The sequence below is a fragment of the Pecten maximus genome, chromosome 11 (genome assembly GCF_902652985.1).
Source record: "Pecten maximus chromosome 11, xPecMax1.1, whole genome shotgun sequence".
In the NCBI taxonomy this organism is placed as follows: Eukaryota; Metazoa; Mollusca; class Bivalvia; order Pectinida; family Pectinidae; genus Pecten; species Pecten maximus.
In genome coordinates, this window is record NC_047025.1 from 24,220,362 (window position 1) to 24,237,199 (window position 16,838).

Sequence of the window (16,838 nt, forward strand, 5' to 3'; positions counted from 1 at the left end):
ACACACACACACACACACCCACACACACACTCTCTCTCTCACACACACACACACACACACACACACACACACACACACACACTCTCACACACACACACACACACACATATATATTGTTAGTTAAAATATCTCACCACTTCGGAGATGCCAAGTTCCTTTGCTCGCTCCCTAGCAATATCGATCATATTTGATGAATAATCCATAGCGACCACTTTCACCCCGAATTCCTGGTACATGTAAAAATAAGATATCGAGTTTACTGTTTAAAGAGTTCTTATACAAATGATGTACATTGAGCAAAGATGAGACTCTCTAATGCTGAATGAACGTTATTTCAAATCAAAACAACTGAACAAAAACTCATTCATACTTCTTAGAAACTATGATATAGAAAGAAATATCATAAATATCCCACCTTAGCCATGTAAAATGCATTGCCTCCAATGCCGCAACCAACATCTAGCACTTTCAGTCCGGGACGTAGGCACAGCTTCTTCAGAAATTGCTTTGAAAGAAATAGGAAATAATATAGATCAGAGCATTTTTAATAACAAGAATAAATAAATAAAAAAATTAAATTAAAAAAATGTAAAGTTTATTTGTTTTACAACAATTCTAAATTCTATGATGTTATGTTTGCCTGGGTGGAAGCCTAATTGAAATGCAAGTGAGTTACCACTGTGCCACCCGACCACCCCTGGTTTGATCTTTGCTGTATGTACAACGTACTACAAATAATGACATCCTACTGTTATTTTGACATACCTATGATCAATTTTCTTAGTCGCTTGGTCATTAATTTTCAATAATGCTGATGTAGTGATATCTTTCTTCAGAGATTGCCTAACAAGGCCATGCCACCGTCATTATTGAAGGTGACATCTCAAGACAGGTGTGGTTGCTATTTCATTAACTTAATTGAGATGGCACCTGAAGGAGTTTTCAATTTTTGTCGGATTTTAAACTTAAAGGAATAGAAATACATCAAATTACATAACATCTTTCATGACAAACATCCAGTGAAAAGTGCACGCTATCCCATCAGATATATACCATGTTATGGTATGATAGCTTTGGAACAAAGTACAAATGTCAAAAATGAAATTACAGTGTATTTCACAAAATGACAATAGTAAGAAGTATATAATACATTTATCTACCACCCACTCCTTCGTGCTGTCTTGCTGCGGTCACGCTATTCAAATACTCCCTACCCCACCTATATGTACCGCCCACACACTTTGGAATGCACCTTCGATAAAGAATCATTATTTGAATTAAACCCACAGTAATGACTTTACCTGACACAGATAGACAAAACTATTGAATTTTGAATTATGTATGGCCTCTTTGCATTCTTATGCGGATTGTCAATCAATACACATTTTAACGATGGTTAAGCATTTAAAATCCCATTCACCAACGAATATTTATTGACGTATCATACTGATGTCTTTCGGTACTTTCAGAAGGGCAGTTTTATTCAATAAGGGGTTAGTGTCGTTCTAGAAAGGCAACAGTTGCTATCGCAGAAAAGTATATTGCCATTCACTACAACAGAATATTATTATTTGCATTGTTTTAGTGCAGTTACTGCCAGAAGAGGAAACGCAAGAAGAAGAAAAATTACACAAAATAAAATCTCCATACAGTTTTACGGATCTCTTATCTATGACGACTGTCAGTACTGTGCTATGTCATGGTATTGTTTAGTGGTGGTACCTGGGCTAACACAACATTTTTATTCTATTTAAGACAATACTTGGAAATATATAATCTCCTTTACAGACCGAGCATTATATTCCTCGTGATCCAGAAAAACAAAGGATGACATTGACCAAAAGGTTTTAAAACGTTCTTCGTCAACTAGGGTGTGTTGTTGTATGTTACGTTTCGAATATTAACTTCACAGTAAGGAGATATGCGAGTGTATACGTTATTTTCGATATTGGTTAAACCCGCGCAGTAGCGGGAAGAGGCGACATATTTCGGTTCCACCTAAATCTTCACCCACATCTCGCCCAACTCTACTGTGGCAAGATGAAATATCTTATAATTTCAGTTTGGGGACATTTTAAAACGCAATCAAAATAGCAAACGTCGCTATATCACATAACTTGTGTATCAAGATGGCTGCCGACGAAAACAGTTGTCTTTCATGTTTTCTTAGGAGATATTGAATAGTCCTAAATAAAACTTCTGCCTCCATTTCAAAACTTTTTCCCATCCTTCTCGTTCGTTTGCTTTTGTTCAGGTCTTCTCATTCTCTCTATGCTTTGTTTTTGGTGTCTCCTTTGGTTTCGTCTATTGGCGTCGCTTTCGGTTTCGTATGTTGGTGTCTCTTTTGCTTTCGTCTGTTGGTGTTACCTTTGGTTTCTTCAGTTGGTGTCTGTTTTGGTTTCGTCTGTTAATGTCTGTTTTGGTTTCTTCTGTTGGTGTCTCTTTTGGTTTCGTCTGTTGGTGTCTCCTTTGGTTTCGTCTGTTGGTGTCTCTTGGTTTCGTCTTTTGGTGTCTCCTAGTGTTTTGTCTGTTGGTGTCTCCTTTGGTTTCTTCTGTTGGTGTCTCTTTTGGTTTCGTCTGTTTGTGTCTCCTTTTGGTTTCGTCTGTTGGTGTCTCCTCTTTATTTCGTCTGTTGGTGTCTCCTTCGGTTTTATCTGTTGTTGTCTCCTTTGGTTTCGTCTGTTGTTGTCTCCTTTGATTTCGTCTGTTGGTGTCTCCTCTTTATTTCTTCTGTTGGTGTCTCCTCTTTATTTTCATCTGTTGGTGTCTCTCTTTATTTTCGTCTGTTGGTGTCTCCTTCCGTTTTGTCTGTTTGTGTCTCCGTTGATTTCGTCTGTTGGTGTCTCATCTTTATTTTCGTCTGTTGGTGTCTCCTCTTTATTTTCGTTTGTTGGTGTCTACTCTTCATTTCGTCTGTTGGTGTCGCCTTCGGTTTTATCTGTTGTTGTCTCCTTTGGTTTCGTCTGTTGTTGTCTCCTTTGATTTCGTCTGTTGGTGTCTCCTTCGGTTACGTCTGCTTATGTCTGCTTGTTCTTCTTTGACCCTGCTTGTTGCAAGGACGTTCCAAACCGTAAAGCAACCCTGTAGTATGCAACTGCTGATGTATGGTTTGTGGAAAGGTTTGACAATGTTAAAGCTCTGAACAGAGAATATCCAGCTTCTAATTAATTACAAGAGCACAAAATTGAGGCTAGAAAAACAAACAACAACAAAAGCTTAAACACCACGCTGTCAAAATCACTGGGTGTGCAACATACAAAATTCGATCTTTGCTTCCATCGTGCACAAAAGTGTTAAGGTTAAAATAAAGACACGAGTACTGATTCCACGATATCACCCTTTATGGCATTTATTGATTGGGGAAAAAAGAGACCACACATACGCATATGCTTGAGTGTATTAAATCTAAATTCATAAAAGACAAGTGATAACATGATTTTGTAGAAAACATTCACCGCTAAATATAGCCTTTATTCGTTGTTTTCTTTTATGCTCCTTATCAATTATGTGTTAAGTTTTGAGAAAAAAAATTGATATCCATAAACTATTATTATCATGAATGGCCTGAGTAACGGCCAGACGGACCAGGCAGTGTGGGTTTTGAGAAATGAGGTAAGGTTATTCAAACAAACCTAAGTGACTTATTGTTAAATAAATAGTTATGATAATTGTTATTCTGGTCCCTAGTGTACATGTAGTGAAAATTAGCTTGATGATAACATTACATTTACACAAGTACTATAGATATATACCTTGGTTGCAGTTAGTCCACCAGCGCTAACAAATGTCCTTCCAAATATGCTTTCCAGCTGCCGAATTCTTACTTTGGTATATAATTGGTTATTAAGTATTTCTTGCAATGTTGTAAATGTCATGTCCTTATTCAGCCTCCTCTTAACCTTTTGAAATAACCACACCATTTTTCTGTCTGACTTATTTTCTCGTTGTGGCTAAAATAGAAAAAAACAACATTTTGTTGAAAAATGGAAGTTCAAATAATTAAGATACTATAACGGGACAGAAGGATACCAGAGAACAACTTTGAAGTCCAAAAATAAAAGGAACATATACTAATATTAGTTGCTTGACGTATTCATTATCCGGAAATAGAATCCACGAGATAGACAAAAACAACCAAAATTACAAACTAGACCACCTGTATTTGGAGAACACTTATATTGAAGTTTGAACCAACCGGATCTTTGTCGTACACTACAGTGGATATAACATATAAAATGTTGCTTTTTAAAGTATTCTTCTGTGATAAAAATGTATATTTGTTTCCGCGTTTCAAAAAAAGAAAGTATATATATGAACATAGACCACAAGGATTGACTTGCCTTTACTCTCTACTTCGGCGTATCTCGGAGAGAGTAGTCGTTAAAATGCCATGTCGTTTTCAAAATTTAAAATCTCTAACGCTATATTGTTTTGCGTGTCTATTGTTAAATACCCAATTTATGTACCAGTAAACATTGATTTATTTATGATGTTTTTGATTTTTACATTTCCAAAATACATCTATCGTAATATGATGTCTGTTTTAACATAGCCAAACTGGATGTCATTTCAATCGACTGTTACGTAGAATGGCCATTAAACAAAACAAGCGCGGCGCGATTGGTTCAGTTGATCAACTGTGAATCAATTCTCGTCAATTTATCAAAATACAAGCCCCATATCAGCCCCATATGACATTTAAGAATATCAGACTTGGTTCAGTGCTAAACCTCTGATGTATGACGTTAATAAATAAAAGATATTAGAGAAATATATAACAAAAGTGAACTGTAACCGTACATACTGCAAATGGCCCACTGATATGTCTGATTAGGATTACATCGAGACCGTAAAACTCGTCTGGCTGGCTGCCATTGTAGGTAGCGGAGACGATTCTCCTGAGATCGTCAGTGCTCTGCTGTACATTGTTCTCTGGCGACAAAAACAAATGTATGGCAATCTAACATATTTTTTTCTGCTCAACATGGCTTATCAATCTTAAGAGTCATGACAGATGCTTAACCTGAAATCAACGAAGATGCATGTACAAGTGCACTTTGAATTTTTATTGTTGTGGTTTCTAACGTTTTAATTGGAGATTGATTGATGAAATTACTATCAAACATATCCTCATGATTCAGAGTTGTACAAAGGACTTGCTTTTAAAATTACAAAACATGTATTTCTACTATAATAGGTGGGTGCTAATCGACTCCCAAGGTATGAAATAATCATTACAACTGTTGAATAACATTCTTTTTTTTCAACAGGTGGAATAAACTCTAAATCCGTATAGAATGGTTGACACGATTATCTTTGATCGGAACTGTGTTTTGATCACGTGTTGCAATGCGTTTTGATTGGCTAACACTTGAAAACCGCTTCCCGAGGTCCCGGAAACGATAACGCACAGGAAATAGTTCGCAGTTGTTTTTGTAATATTTAAATAATAATAATAATAAAAACAACTTCATTATTGTTTATTATGATTAGTAATGAATTGTAATATTTCCATACATTTCTGACATTGTCATTTTTGCGTATCAACTATCGGCATTTCACTTTAGGCCATATCTTTACACCCCGCATGATATTGTGAAAGGAACACACGTTGGACACAAAACAGGTCAATTACTCCTCAGAATAGCTTTTCTATTGTGGTAAAGACAGGTTACACAAACTCCTTGTTGCTGTGTTAGTATTTCTTTCATTCTCGTCAGTAAATTGTTTCCAAACTTACAAAACACAACTGACTGGTAGTGAAAGGAATACCATTTACTATACAACAACCGCTCGTTGTGTTACCTCTATTTATTAACTAATCATTAATTAATTAATATTTAGCTCGGATTTCCACATGAAAATGTTTCGTGATCTTAAGACGTCAGAGGGTCCTGGTTTCATACCTCTAAAATCATTTATACCCCTTTTACATGTGCCTTACTCACGTTTCGGTATATTTCGGTACAATTAAGAAAATTGATTATGAAATTGCAAAGAAATATGTGTGTTTTACTCACCTTTACCTGGGCTGGTCGTCTGTAAGAAGCAAACATATCCATTTTCTCGTATCCATGATAATGACAGTTTCAAATACGTCTGTTGCTCATCGTTGATAAGGCTAATACGGTGATCATAAATAAGCAGATCTCCACTGAATTATAGAAATAAAAATATATAAATCTATCACCAATAACCTGTTTTCAAAGATCGACATGACAATTACTGATGATCAAAGTTTGTTATGCAAAATGTAATAGTAAAATGTCATTAAATACAGTTATTGAAGAAACTCAAGTTTGAACGTTTTATAACAGTTACACGGAATCAGAAGAAGAATATGACTTTTTACAATTTATGTACATGTAGCTTGTAGAGATAGTAGCTTTCCAAATTTTTAATTTTTGTCATTGCCGCAACGAAGACAGTGCCTATAGGTGGAGGGGCTATTTATGAGACAGTTCGTCATGCCGCCAGACTGAAATATCAGTACTGAAACCAGTACCATGACAGCAGCCGTCAACTCATAATAACAGATAACAGCAGGTAATGTATAAACTTCAGTTTTTATTCTTATTAGGGAATATAACATTCCTCTCTTGATAAACGCACGAAGCTTCATATTTAATCTGGTTGGGGTTTGAGGGGGCACGGCCTTACCTCTTAGAATTGCATTAGATAAAGTATATGACTTTAAAATTTGATTCTATTTTTTTTTTACATAAAATAAATGATAACATAATGAGGGTATTTCCAAAACTCAGTTAAACTTCGTTCTAACGTTATTATCGAAACCATTGTTAAAGCTCTTCTTTTAACCCTAAAGAAACTGTATTGAAACATCAAATTCACAAAGATTGTACCACCAAGTAAGGTTTCGTCAACAAAATGTAGCTGAAAACAAGCATGAAATGGTAAGATCCTAGCGCAAATTGGTGCACCGTATTAAGCTTGCTCCAGCAGTTATGCTGGGGGCTCCCAAAATATTTTATTTGATTGTTGACTAGTTTTCCTGCCTTAAACGAAAGATAGCATAACATCAAGACTGTTTTTGAATGTGGTACATTAAACTCTTCCGGGTCAACTGAATTTACCCCTTAGTTTGTGATAATTTCTGTCAGTCTCCCAATATTTTCATTCAACCATTGATGATGTCAGAATTAATTCTGTTACATGTATTTGATATTAAAGCATAATCTTCTTTGCAAGTAGTAATTAAAATTGATATATAATTCTCGAAGAACAGATTGATTGATTAAATCGAAAGGAAATATAAAGATAGCAGACTCACAAGGAATTAATATGTGGCATCTTGACCAGGCAGAGAAAGCAAAAATTAGTAACATTACCGATTCTCAACTAAATCAATGATACTCTGTTTTCTAAATAACACTGACCCTTGCGTTAAGGTTGATGAACGGAATAAAAACAAGAAACTTTTATAACCAATATACAGATAGGTCAGCTGTCTAGCCTAGAATACTGTGCATCATATATCACAGAGAAATATCATAAGTGTATGCAATGAAATTATATACGTATGAGACTCTGATAATAAATCCATAAATCAGTTTCTAATTTTACTAGAAGATACCTTGGCAGCGGTGTCAATAAAATAAAATAAAAGTTATGCTTTTATCATGGAAAACTAATACCAGAAACACCACTGCTTCCAACGATCGGTATATATATATATATATACATATACGTATGACCTGGATTTCATGAACTTCATGGACTAGCCAGTAGCCACATTATAGAATCGGCCGTATGTACATATAACATGATTAAAGTACCTACATATCTATCGACAACACCCTTACACTATGACAAACAGGTCAATATATCAAACAGAATGAATTATTAAGCCCATATACATTACATTAAGTGTAATGAACCTATTTGCTTTATCAGACATCCACATCCGTTGTATCGAATGTAGGAATTACACCTTTATTTGTACACATTTTCATTATTAACACATACGTTGCAGGCAAGGGTTACACATAGGATGTATATTACTGAAATATGGCCAGCATCAACAGATTGATTATGCTTTATAGGTAAATAATTACATAATTCTAAAAACAGACACCCAGGTCATTAGATATTAAATGTTTGTATTCAGAGATGCAGATTGTCAGTCGAGGAATTGAAGATGTTTTTTATAACAAGAAAATGGTTCAAAATGATGCGTCATCGGTGAAATTGATTATATTATATGTTGTGTCAAGTGTTAAATAATACGTTTGCTGTAAAATTGGGTATCAAAGTAAAGTGTCGTCAGCGAGTACGAGCGAACATGACGTTTAGTATGGTGGCTGATTTCTGCCATTTCGTTGTTTCGTTCTGGCGCCCCGACAGAACGATAATCTTCGTCTTTTCGCCCCCGATAATTAGCGTTATGTTAGCGGGGCGCCATAACGATAAACAGCGGGGCGAAAAGACGATAATTATCGTCTTGTCGGGGCGAAAAGACGCTGTTTATCGGGGCGCCATAACGATAAACAGCGTTATGGCGGGGCGAAAAGACGCTGATTAGCGGGGCGAATTAACTCGCCCCGCTGATTAGCGGCTTCAAGTTTTCGTTATTTCGCGTTGAGTTGTGGCGTCTTTTCGTTATGGCGCGGCGCCATAACTGCTAATTATAGGGGGCGAAAAGACGAAGATTATCGTACTGTCGGGGCGCCAGAACGAAACAACGAAATGGCAGAAATCAGCCACCATAGTTTAGGCAGTCAGATTCTGTTGGTGTCAGCGGCGAAAACAAGTGTCAAAGTCAGGTGTCTTCGGTTAATTAAGTATCAAATTTAAGTATTGTCTGCAATTGTCAAACGTCAAGTGTCGTCTATGAAGTCAAAGTGCGTTTCATGTTACATCAAGTTAAGACTTACTCTGGATAGAAGAATTATACATAAATTTACCGGTAGTCAAATTTCAGGATACAAACACAAAATATGACGTTTATGAGCGGAGTTGGGTTGTCAATATAGCGTGATGCTATTTGTCGGGTATAACCATACGTCCGGCTATCGTCTATTTGATAATTGGCCTCTATCACATATACATCATTGGCCCAGCGTTAGGTCATTCACCTAATGAGATGTTTTCAGTAGCACTTCCATGATATAACTCCTTCCCTTGCTTTTCTTGTTAAGTATATATATGCGGTTTAATCATAGTACAAAAACACTAAAACACAATTCCATGTAATTTGAACTTGTTTAACTTCCCTGGAATGAACGTAGGAAGGAATTTTCTAATTTGGGTTGGTTAAAGAAAAAAGGTATCAACATCATGGTATTCGGAACAGTGTCATGAAATGGGTCGACATTATTAACATTTATTTTGTCGCCTCGATGTTATGTCAACTAATGATCACATACAGAATATAAATATTTCCAGGTCAAATATTTAGTATAATCGATATCATACAAGAGACTTAACATCGAGGGAAATTATGTATGAGTACATCAGGGTATATGCTGTTTTATCCTTAATGCCGCATCGGATTCAGTGGGCGAATTTCGCCTCCATATCTTTTAGGTTACAGTTGTAAATAACACCCCATTTCGTAATTGATACATTACACCTGTATTTGTCATCACTAATAACGTTATTGTCACTGCACCTTTTTTGTCACTAGAACCATTTTGTAAAAAGCGAATGTGATGATTTCGTGCAAATGTTCACGTTTCATTTCGAATAAGTTACCTGTACTGGGGAATTTTCAATAAGTACGTATTATATTTTTAAACATTGTTAATAAAATTCAATTCTTATTCCTGTTTTGACTCATTGAAATATTGACACTATTTAGAATAAAAACATGTTATTAACGTTCTATGAAAATTGTGACATCTACTATAATTTGTGTCTTTTGACATATTCCGTGATTTTGGGTCGCCTCTTAGGATCGAGTTCTGCTATTCGCATAACTGATGAGTCCTAGACTGACGAAACATCTTTTTATTTATTTATATGTTCCTGACGCTACTTTCTCTAACTTTCAATTTGTTTTGAAAGTTGCTAATATCTTATGTCTTTTGTACAATTCTTTTGAAATTTGTCACTGTTATTTGTCCAGTTTAAATTAATTTGAAATTGACCAACGAAAGCTGATTAATTTCTTAAGTAGAACTGACGGTTGTAGATGAAATTGCTGCATGTTTTTCTAGGTATGCATTCCAACTAACACGGACACAAATAAACATACCTATACTCCTAGGACAAAACGATAATCACCAGCTACAAATAGGCTGGAATTGTTTAGTTCACCAATTAGTGGTACGTAATTACAGTGCAGTACGCACGCTCCATATAATACTCATAAATCACCACGCCACATATACTACTCATAAATCACCACGCCACATATATGATGACGTCAGCATTGTCTGTATTTTTTTTCTGCTGCGTTGCTTCCTTGCCAATATGATTGTGTGACCTCGTAAAGGTGAAATCGCCTTGCAGTTGCAAAAACCGTTTTTCGTTACATATACAGTAAGTAGTATGGGGAATATTAACATTCCCCAGTTTTCCAGTCCCAAAGACGTAATTACAACTCAGACAAATTAATCATCCTCTAAATCACCTAATTGAATTGAAATGCTATTATTCTGGCGAGAAATAATGTAGCGTTTTAATAGTTATCTCGTTTCATTTCAAAAATGATTTATTGGATCATTACTTTTACAGATAGTGCTACATGATTGAAATTTATTGAAAAAAAATGTAGAAATAATGTCTACCAGCTTTAACAACCTAAGTACGCGAAATTTTACACCGACAACGGCAATACATATTTCCGGTAAATTGATTTCAGTAAAAAAAAAACACCAAAAAAAACAACAACAAAAAACAACAGGTGAACATATCTCAAATGTTTGAATGGAATAATCATCAGTATTCTAATTATAAAAATGTGATTAATATTGATGGAAACTGTACGAACTAAGGCATGTTTCCCTAAACTGAGGCGAATCAGACATTGAAGTGAAGGTTGGACTGCAAGCAAGACGTACAGTAATATTTCAAAGTTTTTATGTGCAAATAATCGTGGAAAACATTCAATAGTTATAAATTACACCTGACAGTTGAGGAACATCAATCGAGTTTAATCAAGTCTCTGGCGCGCTAAAACATGCCGGTACGATTCTCAGAGTGCCCGCATCGCTGCCCTCTTCCTTGCTCGAACCAAAAACTAGCCAATCTTTTTTGCACTTTCTAGGGGAACAGATTTGTAACATCTCCAACGAATAAAAGTAGTTCACTACAAGACGAGTACATGAACTGACTGACTGCATGAATATGGTTTACATTCTTGTTTGATTGAAAGTAGTTTCAGTAAATATTGCACAATATGAAGTAGAATGTCCTTTGATATGTCGACTGCTTCCATTGTAATCATCACCCTAGTTCTCCTCTCAAGGACATGACCTCTATTTGACCTAGATTAATATCGCGAAGACATTCAGACATATGGAATACTTGGTATTATCATCTTTGTATTTTGGTAAGGATATTCATGTTAATTGTTTATAGCCTTCGGTTTACTGCCAATGATTTTTAATTAGAGTTAGAATTACGTTTTCGTTTACATGTTTTATTTAGGGCTGGTGTTGTGTTATTTAAATTGCGTTGCTGGTTGTATTATTTCACTCCATATATATGAAAGAAAAAGTTTGCACGTGAATTATATTTATTATTCAATTTATGGTAAAGGAGAGAGACTAATCTTACAAAATGTTGAAATGGCTGTCAGTTTGTTTCATAGGAAGTGGTCTTTGGATGAAGCATACCACTCGACCAATAGTTATTGAGCTACTTAGAAGTATGCTTATACAGACAATCATACAGATTCGTGATTTAAACATATTTTAATGCACATAGGTCAATGCACTCTCTTGTACAATGGAATCAGTCTTGACACGTTTACCTATTTTCAGCGACCATGGATTTCCTTGAGTCTCCGTCGAGGACAGGTGGTAAGTTCCCTAATCGTGTAGCGGCGGAGTGATTGCAGAGTTCCCCCGGATCAATAGTGATGACTTGTGCGGTCCTCACAGCTACCTCGGAAGCGCCAAGCCTGTAAACAGGTTAACGGTTTCGGAGTGTAAAAAGTTATTACTAAAACATAAACTTCCAATGACAGTACAGAAGGTTTAAAGTCACTATTGCTAATTCCATGCATTTAGAATTATCTTTCAAATTAGGTTTTGCACCTTAATTATGAGTAAAGGGATTAGCGACACCTCATTTACCATAGAGATCTATTTTTAGTGTTACAGCTCACGCACACTCCCCAAGATTTGTCTTAAAAACGGATAACTCCTCCGATGTCATAAACATCAACAGCTATTGGAAAACGTGACTTGGTAAGGATAATTTGTGCGTAGTAATGAATAAATCTCACGTTTAACAAAATTATGTCGTAAAAGATCAATGTAAAGGATAAATACATAGTCGGCTATCGCTGTTTCCATTTCTTATGCTCTCTTGCTGATAACTTAGCCTATAACTATATCAGCGCAATAGTTTATAGATTGGTTGGGTAGCGCAGTATGTCAAACACTCGCCTTTCACCAAGGTGACCGGAGTTCGATTCCCTCCGGGATCGTTAAAAGTGGTCACCAGCAGGACCACGTGTTTACTCCTTCCCTCGTAGCGAACAACAGTGATTAATATAATTTGCTAAAACCATTTTAAAAATTATTGTAAACTAAATTCTGGGTTACATAGCCTAATATCAGCTTGCAATTCAGCCACCATTGTATATAAGTTCAATCAGTTTTTCGAAATTAATTTGATATCGAATAATTGACCATATGCTTTTATATGATTACCTGAATAATAGCGATAACCGATATTGAATAATCTTTTGACTCGGATTTGATATTTTGATAGTAGAATAGTGCACTTGGCATCAACGAATTATCACAACCTTAACAATGTTATTCGTCAAACCTTCAAAGAATATGTCACAGTAACGGGAAATAGTTAAAAGTTGCTCCCTTGCTAATTTGTTTCATGACTACCGTAAGGCGCATACAGTGTGTACATGTCGACTACATTCTGTTTTTAAATGAAACATTTGAAATTTTGCATCATATTTATGACTGCTTAAGCAATCCTATTGTTGAAAAGGACAACTGTTGAGAAAATCAAACAAGATAATCGTGTAAATTATAAGCAAAATCTCAAAGCTTAAACTATCACACACAGTAATAGGTATACCTAAATCCTAACAAATCGTATATCATTGTGCTAATTATCGATTTCCTACGCCTTTGTTACCCTCAGTACTGACTGTGGGTGAAAAGTACCATCACATGCCAAGCAAGACAGGCTACCACGACATGCACACTTTGACGTTATCAAATATATATCCCCTGTCATTATTTAAAGAAAATTAATCGACGGTGGACACGTTATGTTTAATTAAATTTTCAAAAATCGATATTTTCCTTATATGGAAGTAACACTACATGAAAATAGAAAGTGGTGTCGGGGAAAAGTGATACCTTGCTGTGTTCCCGATGAGAATAACTCGCCTCCCGTCACGTGCTGGAAGGTATGACGTCACGTCCTTAAGTAATGTAAGACACGCATCCCCGGTGTCTTTAGGTGAAGATTTCCCGTCTTCTATTTTGTTATTTATTGTTGCCATAGATCTAATTCTAATTTGTCATTCCTGTAACGAGATAAGAAATCGTTTTAAATGCTACATACAGTGTATGTTTGGTAATGAGTCATATTGATTGTATGGTACAGGTCATGACTGGATTTTGCAATTAGATGGAATCCCTACGCCCAAAATTTGCTTATTTATTAAGTGCATATTAATTGAATTAATCAATAAAACACATTAACAAAATTATTTGAAGATGAAAAGAGATTCAATATTCTTTGCATATGTCACTTCATTGTGATGTAGACAAAGAATATGAAATCCGTGAGACATTAAAGAGGTCAGCACATACAAGCTGATTGATTAAATTCGATTTTTTTTTCAGTAACATCAGCCTCAGCCTCTATTCCACCACCAACCCCCATAAATACACCCTTACAGTTTACTTATCATTATTTCATGCTATTATCAACGACGTATGAAGTGTACAACAACAAAAAACATGTGATCAAATTTACAGCCGCATAAAATATTGATGAGATTATAATGTTTAAAAAACCAGGACAAAAAAGGCGGGCGATTGCTCTCTAATCCAGGAAATTAATGACAGATTTGGAGCACCAAGAGCAGATTGTTTTTTTTCGGTACAAGAAGAACTGAAAATATCGACACAATTATGAAGCTTTAATTCTAACTCAAAATATGTCATAGAAAGACAAAACATTGACAAAGAGATAATACCAATACAAATGTACCAGAAGTCAGTTTCAGCATCATCCACGAAACCCGCCATACAAATCTAGGTCACGACGAAACCCGCAATACAAATCTAGGTCACGACGACACCCGCCACAAATCTAGGTCACGACGACACCCGCCATACAAATCTAGAGCCATTTAACGCATTGTAATACTGTATTTAGTTTGGTTATTTATCTCACTGAAGGGTGATCAGCTTCGATAGGTCCCATTTGCATTACAATAAACAAATCTTTCCTGGTAGAATATCTGTACTTCCTCACAAACAAGCATGTTAGACAATCTAACACATAGATTATAGAAGATTAATCCATTCGTGTATTTTGATATCAATAACACTTCAGGAGAGGCAAGGACAACTTGATTTGGCAGTGCCACCTTTTGAACGTGTCCTACATTGCTTTGATGTTTCATATCATTTTTTGCCGTTAGACTATGAAATATGTAACGATATTGGAATAAAAGCTGCCCAGGTACATATAAATGATTTGATGAAACCACATAAGTGGATATTTCATAATGGAGAACCCTGCAGTTAGGGCATAACGATTGTACCTGCTGCCTCATCGCATGATCGTAAGAGACGACTACACTTCGAATATTATCTTTTCCCTTCTTTCTAAAAAATGTTCTTCTTCCTAGCGGCTCCCTTGACAATGCCTCACCTTTGGTCTATAGTTATTCGTACCCCCTCCCCCCTGTGAGGACGACTTTAGATTCTGTCCGCTGAGAAATACCAGAATCTATAACAATGGCCGTTGCTACTCCTGCTTAGCGCACAGCATTTTTGTGATTGGGACGACTGGTTCGGTAATAAGATACCAGGTTGGGTTTCCTGCTGGCTTTCTTAGGCAGTATGCTTCAGTGAGGTAACACTATAAAGTCGGAAGCAGTTTGTCGCTTTCACAAGGTGAAAAACACATACCACAGCCTCCCAAACCACATATACATACACGACACCCGCACACAGGGAAGGCCGTCCTTAAACAACCTTAGCTGATACTAGGAAGTTAAACAATAGTAAACCAAACTAATATTGTAGTACTAGGTGTGATAGATTTTCCTACCTTGTACTGAGATTTTGTATGGAAAAGTCGTACGTTGATGGTAATACCCCATAGTCGTACGTTAACAGTAATACCCCCATAGTCGTACGTTAACAGTAATACCCCCATAGTCGTACGTTCAGTTATATCCCCAATAGTCGTACGTTCATTAATATCACCAATAGTTGTACGTTCATTAATATCACCAATAGTCGTACGTTCAGTTATAACCCCAATAGTCGTACGTTAACAGTAATACCCCATAGTCGTACGTTCAGTTATATACCCCATAGTCGTACGTTTACAGTAATACCCCCATAGTCGTACGTTAACAGTAATACCCCCATAGTCGTACGTTAACAGTAATACCCCATAGTCGTACGTTAACAGTAATACCCCATAGTCGTACGTTCATTAATATCCCCAATAGTCGTACGTTAACAGTAATACCCCCATAGTCGTACGTTAACAGTAATACCCCCATAGTCGTACGTTCAGTTATATCCCCAATAGTCGTACGTTAACAGTAATACCCCCAATAGTCGTACGTTAACAGTAATACCCCATAGTCGTACGTTAACAGTAATACCCCATAGTCGTACGTTAACAGTAATACCCCCACAGTCGTACGTTAACAGTAATACCCCCATAGTCGTACGTTCAGTTATATCCCCAATAGTCGTACGTTAACAGTAATACCCCAATAGTCGTACGTTAACAGTAATACCCCCATAGTCGTACGTTCATTAATATCTCAATAGTCGTACGTTCATTAATATCCCCAATAGTCGTACGTTAACAGTAATACCCCCATAGTCGTACGTTCAGTTATATCCCCAATAGTCGTACGTTCATTAATATCCCCAATAGTCGTATGTTAACAGTAATACCCCCATAGTCGTACGTTAACAGTAATACCCCCATAGTCGTACGTTCAGTTATATCCCAAAAAGTCGCACGTTCAGTTATATTTCAAATAGTCGTACGTTCAGTTATATCCCAAAATGTCGCACGTTCAGTTATATTTCAAATAGTCGCACGTTCAGTTATATCCACATAGTCGTACGTTCAGTTATATTTCAAATAGTCGTACGTTCATTAATATCCCCAATAGTCGTACGTTCAGTTATATCCCTCATAGTCGTACGTTAAGTAATATCCCCCAAAGTCGTACGTTCAGTTATATCCCTCATAGTCGTACGTTAAGTAATATCCCCCAAAGTCGTACGTTCAGTTATATTCCCCATAGTCGTACGTTCAGTAATGTCCTCATCGTCGTATAAGTTTGAATACGTCCAATCAACAAAGCTCAGATTACACACTGGATGCTTTATCATAAACTGTCCCTGATAGATATTCCTATGTTTAAGAGATTTTATAAAATATTCTTTCATTTCTGAAAA

At 36.2% G+C, this 16,838-nt stretch overlaps 1 protein-coding gene across 1 annotated transcript in view; it reads right to left on the reverse strand.

The window, feature by feature from the left end:
- LOC117337331 (phosphoethanolamine N-methyltransferase-like) overlaps window positions 1-16,838 on the reverse strand; it is a 28,812-nt gene that overhangs the window by 10,487 nt on the left and 1,487 nt on the right. The window contains exons 2-8 of the mRNA XM_033898254.1: window positions 13,524-13,693; window positions 11,939-12,088; window positions 6,021-6,154; window positions 4,805-4,932; window positions 3,753-3,950; window positions 416-505; window positions 135-227 (exon numbers count right to left, since the gene is read on the reverse strand). Of these exons, the coding sequence (XP_033754145.1) occupies window positions 135-227; window positions 416-505; window positions 3,753-3,950; window positions 4,805-4,932; window positions 6,021-6,154; window positions 11,939-12,088; window positions 13,524-13,669 (939 nt within the window). The 5' untranslated portion in view covers window positions 13,670-13,693. The remainder of the gene's footprint in view (window positions 1-134; window positions 228-415; window positions 506-3,752; window positions 3,951-4,804; window positions 4,933-6,020; window positions 6,155-11,938; window positions 12,089-13,523; window positions 13,694-16,838) is intronic.